Below are 23260 nucleotides of genomic sequence, written 5' to 3'. Positions count from 1 at the left end.
ATGTGTTCCCCCCACTGCTGTGCGCCTGACAGCACCTGCATCAAAACACCTCCTGTGGAATGTTTTAATAAACAAATAGATACGTTAAGTTCATTGTTGGCTCACCACTTTTTTTCCATGAGTTGTATAATCTAGAGTTTGACTCAGATGTCAGGGTGGAGCGCCGGTAGGAGGAGGGCAAAGTGAGTTTTCTGAACAGGACAAAGGTCATGTGATTTTATTTTTTAATCTGTTAATATTTTTCATGGCTCCAATGATGCTGACGCCACCCGGGTGAATGACAGCAAATCTTGCGCACACGTTAAATACAAACTGAAGAATAGAAAGTTTACCATTTTAATATTTAGCTTGTTTTGTCTCTCTCTGTCAGAGTGCACATGAACAGTAAGGAAATATGATGGCTATGCGCTCAAATCTAGCATATATGGCAAAAAAGTGGCAGAATAATATCATCTGTAGCACACCAACTGAATGTGAGACAGCACTGCACAAGGGGCGCTGAAGTGGATACACAGGTGTTTTCGTGTCCCTTTTGCAGACCGGTGCGTTTTAAGGCACACACCTGCTGCCATCCTGTGTAAGGGATCCCTAATTATTCCAGTGTTAGTTGTTCAATCTCCTGAACAAATGCACTAGTTTTATGCACTGAAATATATACATGTAATTAGCCAAATAATTTGCTTTATTGAACATATAAGATGCCTTCACACAAATAACAAAAACAGACAACTGATATGCTTGAAATGAAAAAAGAAACCCACGTTTTATTGCACTTAATTTATAAGAAAATAAATTTCTAAGTGAATCAAACAAATACACAATCCCTTTAAGTTTTTTTTTCCTGTCCATTGCCCCCCTTTTTTTTTTTTCTTTTCTTTGCCAGGCAGTTTACATGAACTCAAAAAAATAAAACACCTGCAACAAATCTGATTTCTCAAACCAGATCATAAATTAAACAGCGGGAGAAAACAACAAAGAGGAGACAGAGCGAGATATTTTCTCTTTTTATGTAATATACAGTGTAATACCACTTTCACAGTTCAGCTGGAGGTGCGACTCTGAGGTTGAGACGACTTGTTGGGCTACAATATTTCCGTGTTTTTTTTTTTTTTTTAGTTTCCCCGTGAGGCTGATCTGAACTTTAATACGCTCAGTTCATGCTCGTGATGATCTCTTGTGTTGATTCTCACTCTCACAGACGGTTCTCTCATTCACATGTTCAAAATCGCTGCGCTTGTTTTTTTCTTTGCTTGTCCACACAACGTTTGTACGCTTCTTCAAAGAACAGGCTGAGAGAGCTTTGTCCCAAGGAATGTGTTTACAAGTTGCCCATTAACAAGCTAACACACACGCGCACACCAGCGGTTCACATGCCCTGGTTTCCTCTCTGCAGGCGATCCCTTCAGTGCGTGGCGGACGCACGCCCTCCTCAGCCTCGTAGAGGCACGTTTGGCTCAAGTTTCAGTGGCAAAAACTAAACTAAAAATTGTGGATGTCGTCTCATTTTAATGTTATTTTTCCTCTCTCAGTCCAAACATGGAGTTTGATTTGGAATTTCGCCTGGGACTAAAACGTCACAGCAAGTAAAAGCTCCATCTCTCCGTTTGTCTCCATTCGACTAGCAGCATAAATACAGTTTGGCCACTTGGGGGTGGGGCTGAGAGAAACTTGACCTCCTCCAATCACAGCTCTGGTGGTGACCCCCCCCCAACCCCCTTTCACCAGTGAGAACAGCAACAGAGTTTATTTGGATGCACAAAAAAGGTGGGTAACAAACAACTCAAAGAATGACATACGTAGTGACGTAACGACAGTGAACGCTGAGCGGCTTCTAATACTGGGCTTTGTTGCTGCTCGCAACCGTGATGAAAAAGAAAAAAAAAAAAAACCTTTTCTCATAAACAAAATGTTCTAAAGGTGTGGAAATTCACAGTTGTGTGCGAAATCAAACTACAGAAACTGCGTGACAAAAAAAATAATGAAAACGGAGTGACAAGTGAAGAAACTGATTCCAGGCTGAACCCTCTAGAAGTCGATTGTTTCACCCCTTCATCAAGCAGCTTGTGTTGTGTTCTGTTTTTTATTTTTAGGTGCAGCCATGTGGAAATTTGCCTATAAATTGGTCATTTCAGCGACCTTTTCCTCATGTACAGTGGTGAATGTTACCCAATGTGTGTGTGGATGCACTCTGGTGGGGTTTTTAAAAAATAATATATCTCTGTACATGTCAAAATCTGTCAGGCTTGACTCAAACCAAGTCTCTGTGCAAAGCTGCCCCAAGCTAAAAGGGTGGAGAGTCACGTCAAACCAGTTCACTCTTCAGTCCTACTGAGGGACCGACCTGCTACCCGTTTTGCAGCCCATTCCTTCCGCTCCGCCGCATACAGGAGGCGGGGCTGAGGCTTCAGCAGTAACATTTGCCCAATGGGGAAGCTGATGGAGGAGGACAGGACCACCCTCTCATGGTGGCATTTGAAGGTAAGGAGCTCGAGTGTGGGTGAAGCGTTCTGGGCTTTGGCCTCCTTTTCCCTCTGTCCAGTCCTCTTCACTTTTTTTTTTCTCCACCCTCCCACCACTTACATTTTCACTTCATGTCCACATCAAAGTCCAGCACCAGCAGCTTGGTTTCTTCCGTGCCGTTGCGGCTGCCCACCGCGCACACCAGCTTGGTGTTGGAGGCCCGGATTCGCCACACTACACCACCGCTGCCCCCGCTCTCCAGGGTCACCAGGTTCCGAATGAACTCGCCCGTCTTCAGGTCCCACAGCTTGACTGTGCCGTCATCTGAACTGGTAATGACAAAGTTCTTGTTGAACTGCAGGCATGTGACGGCGCTCTGGTGCTTGTGGGGACCTGGACAAAGACACAAAAAACCCACCAACCTATTTAAGCTCTATTTTTAAATGCAGTGTAGTCAATAAAGGTTTCTGGTCATAAGCATGATAGTAGAATGATGGAAAAGTCATCACAGCTCTGCCCAACTCTCACAAGGAGTTAAGGAATTATTTACTTCAGCAACATTCAGTGATGACTACTGATGCTGTTGATGAAGGACAAAGACCATGGTGAGGCTGGTTAGCCCTGATCCTCCACAGCTCGAGCCTTCTGTACATGTCACTCACACCCCTGATGTCGCTCTGTCATATTGATAATGCCCCTTGAAAACACTAATAATCAGCTGTGGTTCTCAGCAGGAGACCAGAAACACAGCTCACAAAGTTTAATTTCCCTCTACAGCCCAACATGCATTAGAGGGTTACCAGCGCGTTGCCTGTGTGGATCCACAGACTCTAGATTGGATAGTGTTTATAAAATAGGTAGGTGACATTTTTGAAGGGTAGTAATGAATTCTACAAAGTTTCCATAATGATTTTAACTAAAAGCACAGGAAAATAAAATGAGAAAGTTTTCTGAATAGTTGTATTTATTATTTGGTACATTTAGTTGATGTCATGCTTTATAAGTGGGAAAGTTGAGATATTTCCTTTGTTCAGAGCTTGTCTGGTTACCAGGGACTGACTAATGGTGCGCTGACACATGCACGACTTTGATGCACGCCCTGTGTCATGCAGGAGAGTAAACTCATCTTTAACAGGTGTAGACTGAACATGAGAGGGGTGCAGGCGCGTGCAATTGCGCAAAGAGAATTTTGAAATGTTCAAAAAATCTTTCAAGCATAAATGTTGTGCAACGTGGCGCGATCAGCTCGCCAACACTACGTGCAGCTTGTCAAGTCGAGTAAAAAGTAAGTGAACAGAGCAAGTGATTGCGTCAGTGCACCACATCAGTGCGCAGCTCGTCTGAAGGATTATAATGAGATGTTAAATCTCTCATAACATACTTTTACAGCTGCACACAAGAAGGAAATAACATGCAACTGTTTTACCAAGCCATGACAATGTAAACATGACAAATAATTACCTTTTTAGATGGCTCCAAATGCTTTCTCCAGCTCATTCAGCACAAGTGAGCGAAAACAGCTGCTGCTGGAGCGGTTCTCTGTGATTCAGGAAGCGATAAGAGCCGTTTTCAGCAGCCAACTTGCAGAGAAAATGATTAATCTGCTACAAAATAATTATTTTATATACGCAGTGTACAGTACAGAGCGCCTGGCAGCCGGTGTAACAAAGCACAGCGTCCAGCTGGGAACACAGCGGGTGGGATCGTCACAACGATGTGCATGCAAGTGTGTGCATCAAAGTCGTGCAAGTGTCAGGGCACCTTAATGGTGATGCCAACATCCATTGTTCACTGTTGTTACCTAATATCCCTAATTTCTCCAAAAATATTAGTCCTATTAACCTTCCATTTTCATAGCATTCATCCTTGACCCAAAATACATAAGCATACCAAACAGCAAACGTGAGCGCTCCCCAGTTTCTCTGTGATCGAAAACTCAAGTACACAAAGGCCACTTGGGTTTTAATATATAGATTCTCGGTGGTTTGAATCATATTTGTCTAATAGATTACAATTTGTTCATGTAAATGGGGAATCTTCTTCACAGACTAAAGTTAATTATGGAGTTCCACAAGGTTCTGTGCTAGGACCAATTTTATTCACTTTATACATGCTTCCCTTAGGCAGTATTATTAGACGGTATTGCTTAAATTTTCATTGTTACGCAGATGATACCCAGCTTTATCTATCCATGAAGCCAGAGGACACACACCAATTGGCTAAACTGCAGGATTGTCTTACAGACATAAAGACATGGATGACCTCTAATTTCCTGCTTTTAAACTCAGATAAAACTGAAGTTATTGTACTTGGCCCCACAAATCTTAGAAACATGGTGTCTAACCAGATCCTTACTCTGGATGGCATTACCCTGACCTCTAGTAATACTGTGAGAAATCTTGGAGTCATTTTTGATCAGGATATGTCATTCAAAGCGCATATTAAACAAATATGTAGGACTGCTTTTTTGCATTTACGCAATATCTCTAAAATTAGAAAGGTCTTGTCTCAGAGTGATGCTGAAAAACTAATTCATGCATTTATTTCCTCTAGGCTGGACTATTGTAATTCATTATTATCAGGTTGTCCTAAAAGTTCCCTAAAAAGCCTTCAGTTAATTCAAAATGCTGCAGCTAGAGTACTAACGGGGACCAGAAGGAGAGAGCATATCTCACCCATATTGGCCTCTCTTCATTGGCTTCCTGTTAATTCTAGAATAGAATTTAAAATTCTTCTTCTTACTTATAAGGTTTTGAATAATCAGGTCCCATCTTATCTTAGGGACCTCGTAGTACCATATCACCCCAATAGAGCGCTTCGCTCTCAGACTGCAGGCTTACTTGTAGTTCCTAGGGTTTGTAAGAGTAGAATGGGAGGCAGAGCCTTCAGCTTTCAGGGTCCTCTCCTGTGGAACCAGCTCCCAATTCAGATCAGGGAGACAGACACCCTCTCTACTTTTAAGATTAGGCTTAAAACTTTCCTTTTTGCTAAAGCTTATAGTTAGGGCTGGATCAGGTGACCCTGAACCATCCCTTAGTTATGCTGCTATAGACGTAGACTGCTGGGGGGTTCCCATGATGCACTGTTTCTTTCTCTTTTTGCTCTGTATGCACCACTCTGCATTTAATCATTAGTGATCGATCTCTGCTCCCCTCCACAGCATGTCTTTTTCCTGGTTCTCTCCCTCAGCCCCAACCAGTCCCAGCAGAAGACTGCCCCTCCCTGAGCCTGGTTCTGCTGGAGGTTTCTTCCTGTTAAAAGGGAGTTTTTCCTTCCCACTGTAGCCAAGTGCTTGCTCACAGGGGGTCGTTTTGACTGTTGGGGTTTTACATAATTATTGTATGGCCTTGCCTTACAATATAAAGCTCCTTAGGGCAACTGTTTGTTGTGATTTGGCGCTATATAAAAAAAATTGATTGATTGATTGAGATTCTGCTACCTGTGTGGCTGATGTGGGTCATTTTGGCAGAGTGCACATAGTCGATGCCTATCATCATAGAGAAACTCTTTGATTTTGTACAACCACACTGACTTCCTGACGGTAAATGGATTGTAAAAATGTGAATTAAATATAATCCAGTTTTCTTGCAAACTGCACCTAATTGTTTAAATTCGAAGGAGAAAAGTGATCATACATTTTACTTCATCTCCAAACATTGGATATTGTGTCTAATTATTTTATTACATTTGCACATTACATTTTATGTATTTAAAAAAAAAGTACTGAATAGAACATTAAATAATAAATTTAAAAATATGGATGATCTCATGAACTTTAATCCCTAGTCCCGGATGGGACACCAGCCCAACACAGGTTTCTTCCCCAGCTTCAGCACAGACTGATTAGGGACCGTCTGGTCTGATTCATGAAAATAACAGTCACAGCTGAGGTGGATTTGACACGGCAGTGAATTAAAACCGGCGGTCTGATGGGATCAGAACAACTTGTGAGGCGATGAGGAAAAAGTCTGAGGTAGTATGACCTGTTTGTTGCTTTTAGGACGCTGAGGCGCGTCTCTTAAAAATGCTGCAGACAAAACGCCTGCTGAGACTTCCTGTCATATTGGGCGTATAAATAAAAGTGAACTGAAGACTGCTAAGCAGCTATAAGCCAACTACATCTGGTGCAGCAGCAGCAGTGTGTTGGCATGTTTATATTCCAGCAGCTGGCACGAGGCCACAATTAAAGTGATGGCTGGTGACTTTATAAGTGGATGTGCGCAGTGACTTAAGGTTTCCCTAAGCACCAGAAAATGATAGAATTAAATCAATTAGGTGCACATAAACAGCAACAAGCGCACAAACGAGTGGCGCCGCTTGGACTGCTGTTACTAAAGTTGCTATAGCAGCCGGTTCTCTCGTTTCATTTATTTCTACTTTGAAAATCCATTTGCTGAGGAATTGTTTCTGCTTCATACCGAAATCTTATCAATGAGCTTTTCTCATCTTTGCTGTTTCTGTGTGGCGTTCGTTCAAAGACGCCGACCCCCGACATCTGCTCCACATTTGCACAACAAAGCAGCGGGCTCCATCATTACCTCAGCTGTCAGCGGCAGCCTCATCGTTAGCCTGTTGTCTTATCAAAACACACACTAATGAATGGTAAAATGGGCCGCTGACCTCATTATACCAGCTACAAAGTTCCCGTGCCCGCTTCCCTTTCCTGCAGACACAAAATCCTGCCCCCGTTTCACCCCCCATCACATTGTCACAGGGGCATCCCTTTGTTCCAACGAATGTGGGCCTTTTTTTTTTTTTTTTTTTGGTAGAAGTGGCTCGCATGGTTGGAGTTTGCTAATTAGATAATTTAAGGGTGGAGCACCGCTAACTGCTTGTTAGCGAGGATTTCCACCTTTCTGTGTGAATCTTCTTCAAACTGGGAACTAATGGAAGCGCTTAAAAGGTCTGGGTAGAGTCCAGCAAGGCTGCAAGCCTGAGCGCATTTTAAGTTCAACATCACCACTATGGCCGGTGACATACGACGAAACAACGGCTCACAGAGATACAGGCAGAAAACATCCTGTTAGCATCACTTAGCATCTTTGGGAACAATTGGGTTTTTATACATTTGAATTTTTTTTTAATGACACTGAATTGGAAAAAATAAATATTTTATGCTTCTCTATATTTATATTTTTACCCAAGGCCAACATATGGTCATCAGGTATTGTGAAGACCTGGCGTCCGTCCGTCCATCCGACCGTGTGTGTGTGTGTGTGTATACACAGCGTAAGTCCAGGTCTATTACTGCTACAGCCTTCACATTCACAGGGAACATTCTTGGGACAAGTTCAAAGATGGCTAACCTAGATGTATTTTAAGAGGTTTAAAAATTCACATTCTCTTATAATCTGATCTGTGTCATGCTTGAGTGATGCAGGTGACAGCCAATTAGAGTAGAGCTGCACTGTGACATCAGTTGCTGGTTTCTTCAAAACCACGTTTTGTATGTTTATGTACATGTTTCTCATATACTATGTAAAAGCTAGCGAGAAGTAAGCACTTCTAAAACTGAAAATGCTGTTTTTGGAACCTATTAACACCTCTGAACTTATAAGACATTTTACGGAGGTTAGCATGGTGGCGTCACTTCCTAGTTTAGTGACTTGCTAACTGCTTTGTTTGTGGTACATTTTGTAAAAGCAAGTGATAAACACTTCTAAAACTGAAAATGTTCATGTAACCTAGTAACACCTCTGGTATCATTTACAAGATATTTTGTGGCCGTTAGCTTGTATGCTAACTTTCGCTAACTCATAGCTAACTTTCTATGGAGTTAAATTTGTCTAATATTAATATGTGCAAATGCACAGAGGGCGATCTACAAATATTCCTTGATTTGCGCAACATGAACAAATGATGATTTGATTTGAACATGTACAAATTGTACGTAAGCCAATAGGATTGTAATAATTAACTAAACAACTGCAAATAATAAATAACACAATGCTCATATGACCGAGGGTATTTTAGCATTGCGTTATGTTTTAAATTATACTCTTTAAACTCACAGAGAAAACAGAGTTGTATGACATGACACAAATTAAATACAAATTTCAAAACCCAAAATAAAGGAAAGTGTAAGGTTGGGGAATCTTTAATATATCAACTAAAATCACTGTTAACAACCAGCTGTCTTCAGACAAGTCAGGAGGAAATACAAACAGTATGGATGGGTCAGTTTAAAGGAAGCTGACTGTAAAAGTGATGTTGTAGCTTTGATGCGTTTATTAACTTTATATCTTTCAAAACCTGTTTAAAGGACATGACTTTGGGAATTTTAATATAGAGAAGCCTCATTTATTTATTTATATTTATTTAAATTAATAAAATCCAGAGGGTTTCCTAACATTTATGTGCCACTGTACATAAGAACGAAACACTTATCTGTGTTTTCTGTGTACGTTTCTTGACGCTTGGCATAAACGTTAAGCACCTCTATTTTCTCTACTTGTTGCAGTCAAACCCCATCACCTGACTGTAAGTGAACATGCTTCATTCCCTGTGCAACATAGCAACAAGGACTTAATAGTGCACATCATGCTGTCAAAAAGCCTTTACTCCGGTCGATTCTCTATTACTCTTTCCGCTGCATTGACCAAACGTAGCGCTGGCGTGCAGCGTTGCTGTAGTGCAGTCAGTCCTTTGGGCGTTTGTGGGCTCAAGGTTTGGTGTCACTGATGATGTTTTCATATGTTTGTGGTGGTTTTGGTGCAGCACGCTCACTCACCCTGCAGAGTTTGCAGGCACTGGCCTGTCTTGATGTCCCAGATTTTGACAGTTGAGTCTGCGTTGCCTGAGACCAGGATGTTGTCCTTCAGCTCCATGCCGCTGGTGAGGGACTGATGCCCGGTGAGTGTGTGGATGCAGTTGCCCGTCTCCACGTCCCAAACCCTGATGGACGTGTCCAGTGAGCCGCTGACAACGTGGATGCCATCAAACTGAAGACCAGAGACAAGTAAGAGATCAGACCATTCAGAAGCTTAAAAAAAGTGAATTCTGATCAAGAGCAAAATAATGAGCATAACGAAAGGCATCAGAGGGTCAAAACTGTAGGCTCTGAACAAACATAACTTATTTTATTACTTCATCATGACACCCATCCATCCATCAATTTTCCACATCCAGAATGTCCTCCTAGCTCACGTTCCTTCACCATGCATGTGATACATTTCCTGAGTAACCATTCATTTGTCATTAAGTTATTCCAGAGGTACCTAAAGATCCCCTGAAGAGACCTAATACAAAAGACATCCCGCCAGCTAAAGTCATTGATTTCATGTAAAAAAAAAATATATACAATTTTTTTTTAATCCATGTTATCCATGATATTGGAGCCCTTTGGCTGTATTTTAAGAGCAGGGCGATGCAGTACAGAAATAATCTGTGCGCTCTCTGAGGGTGTTGGCACGACTAAAGTGCACAGTCATCACACAGAGTGGGTGAGAGGGCAACGTAGAGGACATACACAAACACAACAAGGTGTCTGCTTCATAATGCTGAAAGATAAGTAATTCCTTTTCTTTGGCGTTGTAGCCTGGTTGCACATGGCGGTAATCGAGGCCTCAGTGAATCCGTCGAGCACAGATGTTCATTTAAAAGTGGCTCATTTTGTGGAATCACAGGACATGCTTTGCGAAAATGAACTTGTGCTGTGCATGCACAGTGCAATGGGTGTGTGTGTGTTTGAACACTGCTCTGCAGTCCAAACAGAAGGAGGTTTAATTTAATCGTGTGAGAACCTGTTAGTGTTCACGATTAAATGACTTCAGAGACTCAGGTGGTGCACAGTCCAACAAGATCACACTATCATTTACTGAGCTACAGGCTTTTGGGCGTGCGTGCGTGTGTGTGCGCGTGTGTGTGTATGTATATATATATATATATATATACCTGTAATGAGTAGACTCTGTTGGTGTGGCCCTGCAGCGTGTGCAGACAAGTTTCCGTTTCAGGGTCCCACACTTTGACCATGAAGTCATAGGCACCGCTGACCACCCGCCGACCGTCGTACTGGACGCAGCGCACTGCCGCCACATGGCCCATTAGGACGTGTAAACACTGACCTGTCTCAATGTCCCAGACACGCAGTGTGGCGTCACGGGAGCCGCTGACCACCCTGACAGAGAACCAGACACAAAGGCAGAGTCTCAGGTAGAAGCAGGAGGCGAGGCGTGACACTTCAAAATGTTGAACATAATAAAAGTCGTTATGTTAATATACACTTTCCCACACCAGGAATGCTGCCTGAAGTCATGCATCCTGCAGGATTAAATTCAACATTCAATACCATCTTTCACTCACACTGTGGCAGCTGCTCTGGAAGAATAAAGAAGTTTACCTTCTCTGAAAACAAGCAACCTTACAGTCATGTTCATGTTCATGCTTGAAAGTATTAATCATCTCTTTATCTTAAAATGTTGTCCTCGAGCAGTGACTTTACCTGTGGTGTCAAGGGAATCTACTGTAAAGAAGAATGCTTACTGATTATTATTATTTTGTGTGTGTGAATGGTTTTGACTCAGTGGAACAGGGGTATCTAATTCAGGGCCTGTGGGCCGTGTTAGCCCACTTTCACTTTGTCTTGGCTTACCATGGCAACTGACAATCTCTCTAAAATTAATAAACTATTGTTAAGCAGATTAAAGAGGGGTGTTTTTTTTATTATATTGGATTGATGGTTAATTTTCTATAAAATATAATTTGTGTGTGGCACTTTCAGTTGCTCCCATTTTGCTCCAGATCACAGCACGTTGGTTCGACACAAATTTTTTGCTGAATGTACTTCCTGCACACAATTCCAGATCTACGTGGAAATTTGGGCATTTGTACTATGACTGCACAATATTAGAAAAAAACAGAGTGCAATCTTATTTTCTTTTTTTTTCCCTTTTTTTTTTTACTAATATATACGAGGTCTGTCAATAAAGTATAGGTCCTTTTTATTTTTTTCAAAAACTATATGGATTTCATTCATATGTTTTTACGTCAGACATGCTTGAACCCTCGTGTGCATGCGTGAGTTTTTCCACGCCTGTCGGTGAGGTCATTCGCTTGTGAGCACTCCTTGTGGGAGGAGTCGTCCAGCCCCTCGTCGAAATTCCTTTGTCTGAGAAGTTGCTGAGAGACTGGCGCTTTGTTTGATCAAACTTTTTTCTAAACCTGTGAGACACATCGAAGTGGACACGGTTCGAAAAATTAAGCTGGTTTTCGGTGAAAATTTTAACGGTTGATGAGAGATTTTGAGGTGATACTGTCGCTTTAAGGACTTCCCACGGCTCTCAGGCGCCGTCGTCAGCCTGTTTCAAGCTGAAACCCTCCACATTTCAGGCTCTATTGATCCAGGACGTCGTGAGAGAACAGAGAAGTTTCAGAAGAAGTCGGTTTCAGCATTTTACCCGGATATTCCACTGTTAAAGGAGATTTTTTTTTAATGAAAGACGTGTGGACGGATTGCAGCATCGGCTCACAGCCGCTGCGACGCTCCACCACTGGAAAAACACCTCTGTTGGAAGCCTTAAGGACAAGTTGGAACATGTCCAGCTGTTAAACAATTTCTCATATACTCACTCCACTGAAAGCCATCAAAGGCCGCCTGGATTTTACAAATGGTTATCAACACGGAGGTGTTTTTCCTGTGCCGCCGCACCGCGCCGGCTGCGTCCAGACGCGCGGACCCGTCCGCACGTCTTTCATTAAAAAAATCTCCTTTAACAGTGGAATATCTGGATAAAATGCTGAAACCGACTTCTTCTGAAACTTCTCTGTTCTCTCACGACATCCTGGATCAATAGAGCCTGAAATGTGGAGGTTTTCAGCTTGAAACAGGCTGACGACGGCGCCTGGGGAGTGCTGCACGACGTCTCGCACCGTGGGAAGTCCTTAAAGCGACAGTATCACCTCAAAATCTCTCATCAGCCGTTAAAATTTTCACCGAAAACCAGCTTAATTTTTCGAACCGTGTCCACTTCGATGTGCCTCACAGGTTTAGAAAAAATTTTGATAAACAAAGCGCCAGTCTCTCAGCAACTTCTCAGACAAAGGAATTCCGACGAGGGGCTGGACGACTCCTCCCACAAGGAGTGCTCACAGGCAAATGATGTCACCGACAGGCGTGGAAAAACTCACGCATGCGCACGAGGGTTCAAGCATGTCTGACATAAAAACATATGAATGAAATCCATATAGTTTTTGAAAAAAATAAAAAGGACCTACAAATATCTGTTTTGTTGTTAGAGGTGTGCACGTACCGGAATTTTATACATATAATGAACAGCTGTACGTATATGGAGAGGATCATTCTATAATGATTAGTGTAATTTTGAAGGGAAATGCAACTGCACAGAAAAATTAAGCAAATTAAAAATAAATAAATAAATTTTTGATCATCATCATCATCCTTTCTGTACCCAAACAAATTCCATGCAATTGACGATCATCTTTGTGCAAGATTTCAGTGTTTTTCTGCGCTTAGTTTCAGCATCACAATTTATTTCCCAGTCAAATGCAACATAAAGTCATCTATATTATAACAGCCAAGTGGCCTCTGTGTGCATGCGTGTGTATAGCTTTGAGCATGGAGAAACTGGGGAGAGCTGACATTTGCCGTTTTGTACACTTATGTATTTTGGGTCAAAGATGAATGCTGCAAAAAGGGAAACTAGGTATGACTAATATTTTTGAAGAATTTAGTCATTTTAGCTAACCAGGAAACAATGGATGTTGTGCTGCAATGCACCATGGGAGTTTGGGGTTTTAAATGTTATTGTGGTTCATGTTAGTTTGTGTTGTGAGTGTTATTGATTTATTTTGTTTTTGTAGTTCAGTTGGTTTAGTCAGTTTATTTGGGTATTTTGGGTCAAGTATGAATGCTACGAAAACAGAACATTGATAGGACTAATATTTTTGGAGAAACTACGGATATTAGCTAACATTGCTAGTTACATTCTGGACTAACACATCATTCCAAAAGGGGATGGTAAATCATTTTTATATTAAAAGTGTGAGTATGTGCTTTGGTAAGTTCAACGTAAGTACATAATAGAATTGTAAATACATTAATAATACATGGATGACACAAGAAAGTCACTTATTTCCATTGAGGTCCATTTAAAAATCAAATGACAAAATATAAGTAATATTAATATTGATAATGATAACAATGATAATAATAATGTGTATGTGATAATAAGAACCTAAACGATTTCTAAATATATTAAGACAGTAAGTTACCTTTTAAAAAAATTACGTAATTAACAGGGGGAAAAAAAGGGTTGCATTCTTCTTCTAAAAACTGTTGCGGTCTAAGTTTCTAAAATCATTCTGGACTCACACACCATTCCAAGTCATTATAGAAACTTTGCACAATTTATTACCACATTTGAAAAATGTCAGCTACCTATTTTATAAACACTACCCAATCTCAAACATGTGGATCCCCACGGGCAACACACTCGTTTCCCAAAAAAGTCCTAACTATAAATGCTGCTGACCAGCGGGAACTTATATCAACTTGGAGCATTTTAACAAGAGACAACGCAATAAAATAGTCAACAATAATAGGTGAGTTTTGTGTGGTGGCTAAAACACAAGGTCACGCTGGCAGGGAACTCCTTTCCTAGATTTTAATACTGATGGGCACAGATAAGCACCAGCGGTTTGTCACAACTTGCAGTTATCTGAAGTTGCATGCCCCTCTGTGTATGCAAGAATGAGTCCAGTTAGATGAGAACCACAGGACTGTTTATTATTTTTTAAATCAAGCAACTGATGATGCTGAAAATATATATCTTACTGCCACTTTTAAACCTGGACATTCTTTTTGTGAGGTAAGAGACCACTACGCCGCTGTGCCACCATAATACATGCACCTATAATGTAATGTAATTCACCTTTGTTATTCACCTGTGGTTTTACATCCAGATCAATTTTTGATCCCTCAAAGCAAACAATTTGGGTGCCTCTGATTAAGAATATTACTAAACAGTGCAGAAAATAGAGAGATGATCTTTCCAGCATATTATTGCACCCTTTCACAGGCAAATCAAATTTTTATGACATGTAGACAGATGCAGGCCGTACACTTTGTTTATAAAATGCCTCATGGCGCTACGTATATGGAAAACACCAACATGTTACTGTCAGCCTGAAGCTTGCAGCGTTTCCACCGAGCGGCTAATCAAACGCTACACAAAACCCTGGTTGGCCCCAAGGCAAAGAGAGCACTTTGAGTCTCCGGAGTGGAACGGCAAGTGAATAAGTGAACAGCAGTTCACTTAAGGCGGTTCAAGGGGGTCTATTTAATCCCTACGAGGTCGCATTCATATGTACACATGAACGCTGTCAGAGGACAGTGTCATGGCGCTGCTCCTTTTGCTCACTAGGATTAAGATTACCATAATAATAGCATATCGGTGAAAGACACTACCATCTTTTCATTTTTAATTAAACACTGTACAATGGATTAACGGGTGTTAGCCAACTTCATGCATGTGTTTGTGGACTAGATTTCAACACATGTGGCGTACCTCTTCTCGTGTAGGTGCATGCAGCGCACTGTTGAGGTATGCCCATAGAGGGTGTGGATACATTCTCCTGTCTCCGCGTTCCAAACCTTGAGCGTGCGGTCGGTGGAGCCGCTGATGATAATGTTGTCTCGCATCTGTGATGACCACACGCCGCCTGTGTGACCCACCAATGTCCGCAGACACTGCAGAGGTGAAACAGAGACCATCGTTAGTGCGGCTAGCAGAGTATTATATAATTTTGTTTCATTCAAAGCACATCTTGTTGGAGATTATACAATATCTGTCCACCCCACTGTGGTGAGGAGGTAAAATAAAAACAATTTGTCTTCCTTACAGAGGAGAAAAGCAAAGCAAACTCCAACCTGCAGTACTTAGAAATGAGGTCAACGCACAAGTGGCAAATAATTATGTTTATAGCCTGTTCCAAAAACAGTTTAGGTCTTTAAACCTAGTTTCCCCTCTGTATGACATCTGTACAGAAGATGATTTAATTATTTTTAATTAAACATAACTCATCAGTTCTAGTCATTTTAAACCATGAATGAATAATTAGGGGCATGGTTGCTTTGAGTGACAGCTGTGTGCAGGAGTCAGGGCTGTGCTAGCATACGCTGCTAGCTGGACTCAACCCAGTCGAGTCAACAGTTTGTACTTTCTGAGCATTTTGTTACAAATATCTGCCATAGTATGGCTTAATGTGTGGTTAATTGTACTAATGGACCATCTCAGAAGCCAGAAGTATCATTATCAAGCGCTATCCTTACGTAGCCTGTCTTAGCTTAGCTTAGATAGGAGCATGGTCAAGCTTCATTTCTCCTGCCCAGGTCACGCCAGTCTTGCCCACGCTCCACCCCTTTGCCCATTTATGGTTTGGCCAGGAGTTAGGTGGACTTGAGCGCTGACAAATATGGTGACATTTAAAGCCGCCTTATTTGAACACGAAAACCTTGTAGAAATGAGTTTATTAATTTGTACAATAGAATCACTTGCATTCTACTTGCATAGACGACAACTGTCTTAAAAAAAAACAACAAAAAAAAAACAAGGGCACATTTATCTTAATTAGGGATGGTGGATTAGCTATTGATTACAGCAGTTATACAAATCTTTCTGATCAATTATATTTGAGCCCCTACAGTTTGTCTCAGTTTAATTAGCCTAAATGCATCAAATTATAATACTTTAAGGTGCAGAGTGAACAGAGAGGATGTGGTGGTTATGTCGGGTTCAGAGAGGAGCGTGTTGTTGAAGTGTACAACACGGAACCCCTCGCCTACAGCCGACAAGCCGCTGAGTGGTGAACGGCAACGCAGGCAGAGTTTTTATCCCAGAGGGTGACTGCAGCCCGTCATCCACTCTGTTCTGCCACAAAGTCAATCACTTCATTAAGTGCAGCGTGACCTAAAGCCAACGTCACTGCACTGTTCAAATCGTCTTCTGTTTAAATGGCCCACTGCGTTTACACAGCTTTGTTACAGTGTTGTGTCAGATAATATCAAGGGGGTGGAAACACCCACAACTAAACTGGGCTTTTTCTTACAATGGTGGTAGATTATCAGGATGATCTAAGATGTTCTGACTGTCACGACCCTTATTTCACAGCTACGATAAGTGTTTGCTACTCGAGTGTAACACTCAAATGAGGACCTGCGGTTTATTGTAATCACATTCACAGGAGGCAGCATTCTTACAGAGAGAGAAAGCCAGTTGTTCATGTTCCAAAAACAAGAATCGCAGTATGTGATTAGAGCCTACACAAGCGCTGTGTGGGAAGAGAAAATATCCAAAATGAAGGGCTTAGGCTTCTTTATCTGGCTGTGAAGCAAACATAAAAAAAAAAAAAAATGCAAGCCCTGAGAGAGAATGAAGATTAGCATTATTTTACTGCATATGTGCGACAGTCTTTGTGACAGCGAGTGGGGCGGAAACAACACTTCACATATTCTAATAGCAAAGTTATTGCAGTTATAAAGCCTGTTTACACACATACAAACAAAGAAGAATATCAAATACACAGCTGTCAACCCCTGAAGATGAAGTAAGACATTGGATGCTGTAGTTTTCTTACAGAAAATCAAGGCACCAGTGCTGAATTAAACCACCAGACAGGAGAACGTGCACATACATGTGTTCCTTCACAATGGAATTCTCTTGATGCTGTAGAAGGACCACAAGAGATGCTAGGGTTTTTTTTTTTTTTTTTCATTTCGTCAAATTGCACAGTGAGAAATGACACCGCTGCACAATGCCACTAATGATGGCTCTAACGTTTACTGTTAGCGGAAAGATGGTTTGGAAGTGAATAGACTTAATTCAACCGGTATGAAATACATGTACAAACAAACAGCAGAAGGCGAGAGACTGTTTCCAAAGATAATCCCACTCACCAGCTCTGCTAGCAACATGGTTCTTCTAAAGCATCACAAGTACCAAATAAGGTCACCTAAACAGGAATGCACACGACCACATTTTCATCTCCATTACGTACATAATTGAAACCTTCCGTATGTCGTTTTCCCTGGTTTAAAACAACTAATCTGTTACCATATTCAAATATTTGAGTGCCCTGGGCATTCCGTGCAAACTTCTGCTTTGGGGGGGTTGCACAAACTCGGCCAAATATTATGTTTGTCGGACCGCCTATTTCAATAAAATGTCTGATTTACTTCACAAATAAAGAATAAATCACCTGTTTGTTTGGTATTTTTTCTCTATCTTTTGGTCATTTATTAAACGTGTTCCTTGTCGGCTGATGTCTGCCGTAGGAAAAAAAAACTTCACTAACATCACTGAAACATTTCGCACAGCATTTACATTAAAACAGAAAACTTTGGCTCTCATGGAAGCTTCAAAAAATTCTGACCTGTTTAAAGGAGAATGCAGTTAAATAATTTTGTTGCTGTCCATACAAAGTTAGCCACATTGTCACAGAATGCTTCTTGTTTTTTGCACAAGAGTCTTTCTTTCACAATGAGAGCACAGGACAAACGGACAATGAGAAAAACTTTTTTTTTTTTACAAAATGCTGTGGGTCAAGGAATTTAGGTGGACGTTTAATAAACTGGAAAATTTTTTTAACAAAAGATGTCAATTTCGGGTGGGTGTTTAACCAATTTTCTGTCTAGTGCTTTTTAATCTCTGCAGCAAAAAAAACAAAAAACCAAAAAAAAAAGTTCTGAGAGCACAATACTCCCCCCCCCACTAGCAAATGCTGCTTTGGTACAAGTGCTTGCTACATTCTGATAACATTTCAAGGAATTGTACAAAGTTTCCCAAAATTCCTCCTAAAAATGTGAGAAGAGTTGATTTCAGGAATGCAGGCACCAATGCATGAAACTGGCAGCATCTGGGTTTGTTAATCAAGAGCCATAACTCTGCCAAAATGTGCCAATCTTGTACAATATTACAATATGTGTATTATCAACCTATAACAAGGATTTGTACCAGGTTACATAAACTTCCAACTAAAAATGAAAAAGGATTTGATTTCAGAATGCAGGCACCCAAGCATGAAACTGACAGACTCTACCTTTGTTAATCAAGGGCCACATTTCTGGTAAAATGAGCCCAACTGGAACGACATGAAAATATGCGTATTGCCAACTTATAACAAGGGCTTGTACCAGGTTTCATGAAATTCCTCCTAGAAGTGTGAGAAAGGAGCAGATTTCAGAACATTTATACCCTTTTTGGGAAGGACAGACAGCTGGAAATTGCCATGGCATAATCCTCCATCGGGCCTTTCTCCAGCAGGGGATAAAATGTAACGTGATGTGCACGGCCAGTTTTCATTGTTAACCACCCAGACAATAATTTACTTCACTGAAATATTTTGCACAGTGTTATATTAAAACAGAAAACTCTGGCACTCGTGAAAGATAATACAAAACAAAACAAAACAAAAAAACAAAACTACCACCTGTTTAAATCCAGGCGATTAAGCAAATAAATAATTTGTTTATTGCTGTCTATGGTTCCTGCTCGTTAAGATGAAAAAAATCCATAATTTTCCTGTCGGCCTCTCGCTGTAAACAGTGAACATCCAGTCTGTCATTGACTGTTAACACGTGAAGTCAGTTTTCTCCGTGTTCAGCCCCGAAATGCTGTGTGTCCCACTCTCACACTTAAACCGGCAAACAAACATCCAGATAGCAGGAAAGATCTCTGTCTGAACTTCCCTCAAAGACTGAACATGCACAAAGCTTTCTGACGAACTTTGCAGACATCAGCTGACAAGGAACTCATTTTGCTGGATGTGAAAAAGGACTTTTGTCATACAAAAATAAACACACACTAATAGTAGGTCTTTCACTGTGTGACTAGAGCTTGTACAAAACTAGCCACATTATCAAAGAACCCTTCCTGTTTCTTGCGCAATAGCCTTTCACAATAAGAGCACAGGACAAACAGATGATGTCACCACAAGTCGGACACAAGAGGAGAAAAACATTGTAAAAACTCAATTTTTTGCTTTTTACAAAATGCTAACACAGAACTCACAGAATTTATTTTAGGTGGGCATTTAATAAACTTAAATTTTAAAAATAATTTAATTCCAGGTGGGTGTTTAACCAACTTTTTTCGTCTTCTTTAAACAAAGAGGGTGGGCGGATGCTCAGCCCTGGGCCCTCAGATGTGTGAATATGGTAATAAATACACTTCTTTGGATGTACTTTATTAACTTAGCCATCTAATACAAACTCAACACAAACAAATATTTTACTCCTCAAAAGGAAAGCATACATAGCCCACAACGTGAATCGGATGTGCAATAAAAGGCCCTGATCAGATCAGATTTTATTTATATTTAATAAATGATTTCTAGTCCAGCAGTTTTGTTCAATATTTTGCATAGTGTTGATATGCTTTTCCTGGTGGTGTCATTTAAAGTAATTCAGTTAAACTATCAAACATTCTATTAAAGCGTTTTCTTATTGATCTTAAGTGTTTGTCCTGGTACATATATTGTTCTGATCACTCACACCTAAGAACACATGCCTGTTACAATGGCTACACAAATGTTGATAAGGACACAACTAATCAATCACATCCTTTGCTAATCTGTTGAATTACAGCAAAGAATTTTAAAATTCATAGCCTACATTTCAGCCCAGAGACAATCTTGTGGTTGTGTTGGATTACTTGGGATGGTGGCATCATCAAAGGTTGTGTTTATGCTCTGGAGAAGTAAGATTTCCAGAGATAGTGACTAAAAAATGTTGTACAAGGCACTTAGAGTACAGGGGTTAAACCAGTAGCTATTATCTAAACTAAAGTGACCACATTAGCCATATTTTTTAAGCTTGTATTTTCTCGTTCGACTTCTCTGGATACTGGAAATGTCTCAATGCCTGTACAGGTGTCACAAAAAATGTGAAGCTGACAGATTAAAATGGTTTCCACTACTTCCTGTGTCATTTTCTTTAGAAACATATCATTAATTATTATTTCCTGGCGGTGTGCTTCAGCCAACAGAGCCACCACGATACCACATATCAAAGTGCTTCTCTTGGCATGTTTTCATTCAGAGGCTGCAAGGTTGAAAACTGAAGCCTGAAATCCAAAAAGACTGCATCAAAAAAACAAAAACAAAAAACAAAACAAAAACAAAAAGCTGCATGACCTCAGCAATTCTGGTATTTATCACAATCTGAACAACCTGTAGTGCAACCTGCAGTCTGCTGATTTATATCCACCTAGCGATAGATAGATTAATAGATCAACATAAGTGGAGACAGACAGACACATACATATATTGACATATTGTGTGGTTTCAATACTTTAAAGCAGCACAGTGGTTAGAGTGGCTGCTACCCAACATGAAGATCCCCAGTTCAAGGCCGCTCGTGCCCCATTCTCCCTTCATATCAGGAGTTGTGTCAGAAAGTGTCAAATTTGTGCCAAATCAAGATGCGGCTTTATGTCGGATCAGCTGTGGCAACCCAGAGAAGGGGGGAAAAATGTAATGGGTTTCAACAGAAACTCTTCCAATAATAACTCAAACATTTTCAACAATTAGAACTCAGACTGAGAAAAATAACACATTATGTGTCTGCCGTTAATGGTTATGTTCCGTTACAGTTTGTGCTCCAACAATTCCAAGTAAAGTCATGCAGAAATGTGCTAATTTTCTGTATCACATGAATGCTGAGGACAAACGAAAGAAGAAGAAAAAGCACCACCATGACCATTAAAAATCTTACCTAATACAAAATGTAGACTAGAAATTCCAGAGCAATTAGTTGAGGTTGATGTTGTCACAGAAATCCCGTGTTTTTACGTGTTGTAATCCTTTGGAGAGCGACAGAATGAAACGTCCTTTCTGTTTGAGTGATTTGAACATCAGGCAGGAACATTTATTTACACAGAGTTTGATCACCACTATGCTGACAAACGAGGTCAGTGCAAATCCTCTACCTCACAGTATTTATTGGACAGAGACATTTAGGCGAGCGCATACTGAGTAATGTGTGATAAACGTCCTGTGTACTGTTCCAAAATTAACATCTAATCTGTGAACCGTCATGTGCTTTTGCTGAATAAAACAAGCTCACACTGTTGTATGAAGCACCACACAGTCACCTCTTACGTGTACGTGTGTGTGTGTGTGTGTGTGTGTGTGTGCGCGTATAAAGGGATTCATCAACCAAGAAAAAATAAAAAAGAGGGCATTCCTCTCTTAAATCCACCAATCTCCTTGAAGTGATCCAGACAGAAAGATTCTTTTGGATCAGGTGAGCATACAGTTCCAGTTTGCAATCTGACAACTCTTAATTATCCCGTAATTTGATGTTTTAATGCCAATTACTGCAAAACAAAAGGCAGTTTTTTCCAGCAGTATGGTGGAGTATTTACATATTGTACACAGTTCTATACATTGCCATAAAAAGGATCCTAACAAGCTGTAATGCTTTGCATTAAAAGTCACAGCAGTTGCTATTAAACATTTGGGAGATAATTTAGTCTGCGTAAAATTATTGGCACCATAACTCACGAGCCACTTTAGTGGACGGAAATGACCCCGTAAAGTGACCAGTGTGTAGCTAGAAGACTGACAGCAAATTAGCAACAAGCAACAGTGGTGTTAGTGGCCATCAGGACTAGCAAGAAGGCTTAACAAGCAACTTGTCAGGCCCATCTGGTTTTATTTTATGGTTAGTGTGCATGTTAAAAGATGTCAACATGGCTCAAATAGGAGTTTCACTGGTCAGCACCTGTATCTGTAAAACCCCAAATTTCAGAGCTGAATACACAGTAGCATTTAGTTATGCAAATTTTGTGGATACATTCACTCATTCAGACTGGCAATACCATGTGTGTGAGTGTGTGTATTGGGGGGAATCCTGATTTGCATTAGATTTGGACATTTATAGTCTATTTGCTAATGTATTTGCATGAGTCAACCATACTGTTTCAAAATTAAGCAGCTGGAACAACAAGTTACAATGCCACAAACCGATGTAATTCTCGTTATGGTGTCTTCAAAAACTTTTATATAGATACTTAAATGTTATATTAAAATACAATATGAAAAGCATCAGTGAATAAAAAAAATTGCCTTTGTCAAAATCATGAAAAAATGGAGAAAAGCTGCTCTAAGTTTATAACTTCAAATTCTTTTACAAAAAGATGAGGATGTCTACACTGGTGAGAGGATAACAAGAGTACTTTTAGTCATAATGCTTTCAGGATCAGTACATTTGTTGGGAAGGTGTCGTAGCACGGACCCACAACAGGGGGCGCAAATGAACGGACAATGAATAAGCCAAAAAGTAACAATTTAATGTTGTGATAATACACAACTAAATACACAAAATTTGCAAAGTCAATTGACACCAGGTGACGTGTGGGCAGGCTCGAAGATAGAAGACCCCCGACGAGAGAGAAGCCGCGTCCCACACGGCTTCCACCACCAACGGTCTGAAGAACACCAGAGCCGCCAAGTCCCGAGTCCCCAGGTGGCCTCTGTCTTCGGCTGTCGACCCTGGTACTGCTGGCAGAAAGCAGGGACACGATGAATGAGTGTGAGTCCGCACACTCAGTAATCCACAGTCTGCACACAGTTAGGAGGGAGCACCTCCACCTCCAATCACACACTCGTGCAGCTCCTGATTAACCACTTATCTGGTTTGGGGTGTGAGGCGAAGCCGTCGCTGTCACACCAAACGCCAATCCCACAGATAAGGAAAACACCAGGAAAACGGCTGCAACAGAAGTTCAGATTATTACACAACGTATGAGTCAGCAGAGAAATTACCTCTTCAGTAGTCGAT

The 23260-nt window shown here is 40.8% G+C and overlaps 1 protein-coding gene across 4 annotated transcripts in view; it reads right to left on the bottom strand.

Moving 5' to 3' along the window:
* Positions 1–2204: 2204 nt before the first annotated feature.
* Positions 2205–23260, bottom strand: part of fbxw7 (F-box and WD repeat domain containing 7) — a 204298-nt gene continuing 183242 nt past the window's right edge. For all 4 annotated transcript variants that reach the window (XM_034188291.1, XM_034188290.1, XM_034188292.1 and 1 more), the window contains 4 exons: positions 14988–15169; positions 10354–10579; positions 9191–9401; positions 2205–2853 (listed from right to left, as the gene is read on the bottom strand). In XM_034188291.1, the coding sequence (XP_034044182.1) occupies positions 2585–2853; positions 9191–9401; positions 10354–10579; positions 14988–15169 (888 nt within the window). In that variant the 3' untranslated portion in view covers positions 2205–2584. The remainder of the gene's footprint in view (positions 2854–9190; positions 9402–10353; positions 10580–14987; positions 15170–23260) is intronic.

The sequence above is a fragment of the Thalassophryne amazonica genome, chromosome 15 (assembly GCF_902500255.1).
Source record: "Thalassophryne amazonica chromosome 15, fThaAma1.1, whole genome shotgun sequence".
Taxonomy (NCBI): Eukaryota; Metazoa; Chordata; class Actinopteri; order Batrachoidiformes; family Batrachoididae; genus Thalassophryne; species Thalassophryne amazonica.
This window is presented reverse-complemented; position numbering and strand designations above follow the sequence as displayed.